General features: G+C 53.7%; 1 protein-coding gene across 1 annotated transcript in view; it reads left to right on the top strand.

The window, feature by feature from the left end:
* The window catches only part of LOC104543816 (band 4.1-like protein 1), a gene marked incomplete at both ends in the record, with an annotated part of 18,946 nt that extends 15,928 nt beyond the window's left edge, over positions 1–3,018 (top strand). Inside the window, 3 exons of the mRNA XM_010188511.1 lie at positions 774–869; positions 1,804–1,884; positions 2,862–3,018. Of these exons, the coding sequence (XP_010186813.1) occupies positions 774–869; positions 1,804–1,884; positions 2,862–3,018 (334 nt within the window). The remainder of the gene's footprint in view (positions 1–773; positions 870–1,803; positions 1,885–2,861) is intronic.
* Between the last annotated feature and the right edge of the window lie 1,357 nt (positions 3,019–4,375).

The raw sequence follows: 4,375 nt of genomic DNA, 5'->3' as shown, positions 1-4,375 counted from the left end.
CAAGGGGTGGGGAGGGGGGGAGGCAGTTGTGGGGGGGGCCTGGGATTGGTCTCACAGAGCCCCCTCCTGTGTTCCCAGCACTGGGCCCCTTGGTTGGTGTCTCAGTGCTGGAAGGAGCAGAAGGATGCTCTGAAGACTGGGGAGTGAGGTGGCAGGGTGGAGTAGGGCCTCAGGGGTAGGATAGTAGAGAAGTCCCTCTTGAGATGTCAGCTGTGGATGAAGAAAGAGGAAAGAAGGGCTGTCCCCAGCAAACTCGCCAATACATTTATGGTGTGGAGCAATACTGTATGGTCAGTCTGGGGTCAACTGCCCTGGGTTTCCGCTTCCCCCTCTCTGTGCCTGGTTATCTCAAGGCCACTGAGAACCCAGATCATCACATACCAGCATTAGCTGAAAACTAAAAGTGTCTGATCACTTTGTCCACATAAAATAGAGTGAGGTAGTCCTTCCAGAATTGCAGTTTTCCTCAACAGAAAACTGAGTCTCAAATTGTATCCCAGTAAACCAGGCCAATGGAGAAGAGCAAGACACAGCCGTGAAATCCTCTTCCTGCTGCAGAGGCCCCTTGCTGCAGCTCTGGGCTCCCTGTCCACTTCCCAAACCCTTGGGCCAGCTGGAAGCGTGGGGCAGTGCCTTTTATTCCCTTCCACTCTCTCCCCTCCCATGCTCAGCTGAGTGGGTGCGTCCAGGGGGGGAGGTCCCAGCTCTTGAGGGGCCAGCGCTGGGGGCTCCCTGTGGTGGCCCTGCTGATGCCGCTGCTCTCTGTCCTGCAGATCACCAGCAGCTCTGCTGGGAAGGATGTGCTCACCAGTATATTCAGTGCCACTGCGGAAACCCTCTCCACTTCCACCACTACCCACGTTACCAAGGTAGGAGCAGCTCCAAGCGGGGCAGCCACAGGGTTCCTGATCCAAGCCGCTGGGGTTTGGGTGGGTTTATATTGTGGTTGGTACAGCAGAAAATGCCCCTTTCCTCCTTAAAAGCTGAAAAATATTCTGTCCTGTGGGGGCTGGTGAGGCAGCATAGCACCCTGTGCCCAGTTCAGACCTGGGGGACAGCGGGGGTCTGCAGGCAAGGACAGGCAGGCACTGGGTGTGCATCCCCTGCAAAGCGTCCATGTGGACCGCGAGCGCTTGCTGTGCCCACCTCTACTCAGTGATAGATTGGGAGGGCAGGGAGTCGTTGGGGCAAGGAGGAAGAGCAGTACACAGTGTCACTGGACCTGATGCCAGCTACGGGGCTGTACGGGGCTCCCATTTAGGCTGCCTGCAGCATGCATGTGAGCGAGTCCCTGCCTGTGCAACTGGGCCAAGTGTCCCCAGATGGACCTAGAGCCAGTCCCCAGGTCCCCCTGGCCACAGAAGCCCACAGCACTGGAGCATCTCGCCTTGGGTCAGCTATGGGAGCTGTGTTAGTGTGGGGCCTGTTGGGTTTATTAGAGCTGGCCTGGTGCAGGCAAGGGGGGAGTGATGGTAGGAAGAGAAGAAAATGAGGCTGCATCAGAGGACCTCGCCTGTGGCCGTTTCATCCACAAATGGAGTGCACATCAGTGAAAGCAGAAGCCTGGTGAGGGACCTGAGCAGGAGGAGGAGTGCTGGGTCCCACTTGTCCTTTCCTCCCCACCTGTGTTCTGCTGGTCCTCACCATGCAGCAAGTCAAGGGTAGTGGGAGATACCCTCAAATTATGGGGTGGGGGATCCTAAGGTGGTGCCGGTGTTGTCCCTCCCCATGGGCAGAGCGACATGTGCCCGGAGCTGCCTCGTCAGACAGCCGTGGGTGAGTGCTTCCCTTCTCGTTGTGCAGACTGTGAAAGGAGGGTTTTCCGAGACCAGAATAGAGAAGCGCATCATTATCACAGGGGATGAAGACGTGGACCAGGACCAGGTAGGAGCAGGATGCCCTGGTTTGCCCAGCTCTGCAGCACCGCATGCTTCTGGTGCTGGCTTGTACCCCTTTACTCCTGCTCACCATAAAACTGACCCTTGAGGCCCAACACCTACCAGCTCTGTCTGGCAGTACAGGTCCCTACGGACACCCACATGAAGCCCCAGCCGCTCCCATCAGAGCCTGCTGCAGTGGTGCAGGTTACAGCCCTGGTGGAAGCACCTTTTTATTTTCTTAAAATACATTTCCAGTTGCCCTTCCTCTGTTGAAATGCTCCAAAGTGACCCAGGTTCTTCCTCTCTCCCCAGCACGGTCTCACTCCAGGTTGAGTCACTCGAGGTGCTGGTGTTTTGCATCTGCCTCTGTGACAGAGGAACAAGAAGTAACAAACTTTTATGATGAAATAACAGAGATCGACACCAAGCCCTAGGGCCGCAGGGCTCTGTGGCCTCACCCTTTGGGATTTGTTGCTTAAGAATAAAAATTAAAGAGCTAAAGTATTTTAAAGGCTCTAAAATATTTTTTTTTTAGTTTTTTTTAGAATTTTAATGATAATTAGGTTATTATTGTAGATTTTTCTAGCATTTTGCTGCAGAGAGAATTGCTGCTGTTCCTTTGCTTGGGTTTCAGTAAGGAGCGTGGCAAACAAAGCAGCAAGAGAAGGGAAGTGCATGAGGCATCTCAGTGGTGGGCTGCAGCCTTTTCTGCCAGGCTACTCTGGGTTCAGCCTTGTACCTCTGCATCCATGTCCTCCTGGAATCCCACTGAGCTCCAGCTGCTTTCTGGCTGGCTGGAAGCACTGTCCTGGGTTTTGGGGAATGCTTTCCATGCCCCGTCATTAGAAGTGTTCAAGGCCAGGTTGGACAGGCCAGCAACCTGCTCTAGTGGAAGGTGTCCCTGCCCATGGCAGGGGGTGGGACTGGATGAGCTTTAAAGGTCCCTTCCAACCCAAACCATTCTGTGGTTCTGGTTTCTAGGCACTGGCTTTAGCAATCAAAGAGGCTAAACTACAGCATCCCGACATGCTGGTAACCAAAGCTGTGGTATACAGAGAAACAGAACCTTCTCCAGAGGAAAGGGACAAGAAACCTCAGGTAGGTGGAGAAGTTACCAGGTATGATTTGTACTGGCTGTGTGAGGATGGATGTGACTGGGCAGAGGTGTCTCTGGTTCCCCCCCAGCTGCAGTGCTGGTAGGGTTTGCTGCTCCTGGGCATCAAGAGTGGCAGCTCTCGGGCAGCAGTTCCAGAGTGACTGTGGCTCTGGGCACGGCTGCGTCGCTGTGGTTAGAAAGCCAGTGCTGTGCCACCGAAAGCAATCTTGCAGATGTTACCTTGCTGTGTCACCTGCTCAGCAGAGGGCTCAGGGGCACTTGCACCTAAGCAGAAAAGGACCTGCTTGTCCCCCTGGGGTGAGGAGGGAAAGGGGTGGAGGAGCGGAGAAACTTGGCTGCAGGTTCTGCAAAGTCAGTCCAAAGTGTCAGACCAGTGTCTGCAGAAAGCAGAGGTTTCTTCAGTCCCGTTCAGAGCCCAGGTTGTCTTTTCACATGCAGCTGCAGGCAGCAGCACACGAGGTTTGCATCTCCCTGTAAATGCCCCAAAGTACTCACAGCCCCAGACGTTTTTCATCAGGGCAAGGCTGGCTTGAGCAGTCCTGCCCCACTCCTAAACCCCTGCTCTGCCCCCATTGCTCCCCCAGCAGCCTGGGTGGTGGCTGCAGCTCCTGGATGGTGGCACAGCCCAACAGCCCCCGGCGCTGGAGCAGCTGAGGGACAGAGAAGTGGGGTGGTAAGGAGAGGGGGAGCTTCTGAGGGCATCTTCACTGCTGAAAAACATATGAGAAGCTCTGGCACCAGCCAGGCTGCAGGTGCATTTTGAGAGGCCTCTTTGGAGCTGGGATTTTGTGTTTCTTTATCATATGAAGATTTTGATTGGCAACTTTTAAGCTTGGAAAAGTGACCAGCTCCATTGTAGGTTGAGAGGTAAGAAGAGGCTCTCCTATCTGCCTCACCTTACAGATTAACCATCCTGTCGCACAGTACAAACAAGCAAGCCCAGACACTTCTGCATCGCTCAGGGAGCCACCCAATTTTAATGGAATGGCTTAAAGTAAGGGAGCAGAAATTCCCCATCATTGCCATGTACACCAACACCAGCTTGGTGAATTAAGAGTTCCTGCTAATTACCAGAGGTCCTAGTAATGAAGTGCAAACTGTGGCCTCAAGTGTTTGCAGATTTACTGTCTGCTGCCCTCATGCGAAGGGGAGCCCTTTTACAGCACCCTGTGACCGGTCCTTTCCATCTGCCTCACACAGGAATCTTGACCAACATGTTCATGGGAGGCGGCATCTGTGGTGAAACCTGGAGAACAGCGGAGAAGGAGCCTTCGTGCTGGAGTTGTCAGCAAGACACAGACATCCTGGCTGCAACGTTCATGGCAAGAGACAAAAATCTTTAAAAAAGGAATAGCAGATATATTATATATATATATAC

Source organism: Mesitornis unicolor, unplaced genomic scaffold (assembly GCF_000695765.1).
Source record: "Mesitornis unicolor isolate BGI_N332 unplaced genomic scaffold, ASM69576v1 scaffold41487, whole genome shotgun sequence".
NCBI lineage: Eukaryota > Metazoa > Chordata > Aves > Mesitornithiformes > Mesitornithidae > Mesitornis > Mesitornis unicolor.
Note: the sequence above shows the minus strand (reverse complement) of the source record. Positions and strands in the feature narration are given on the sequence as shown.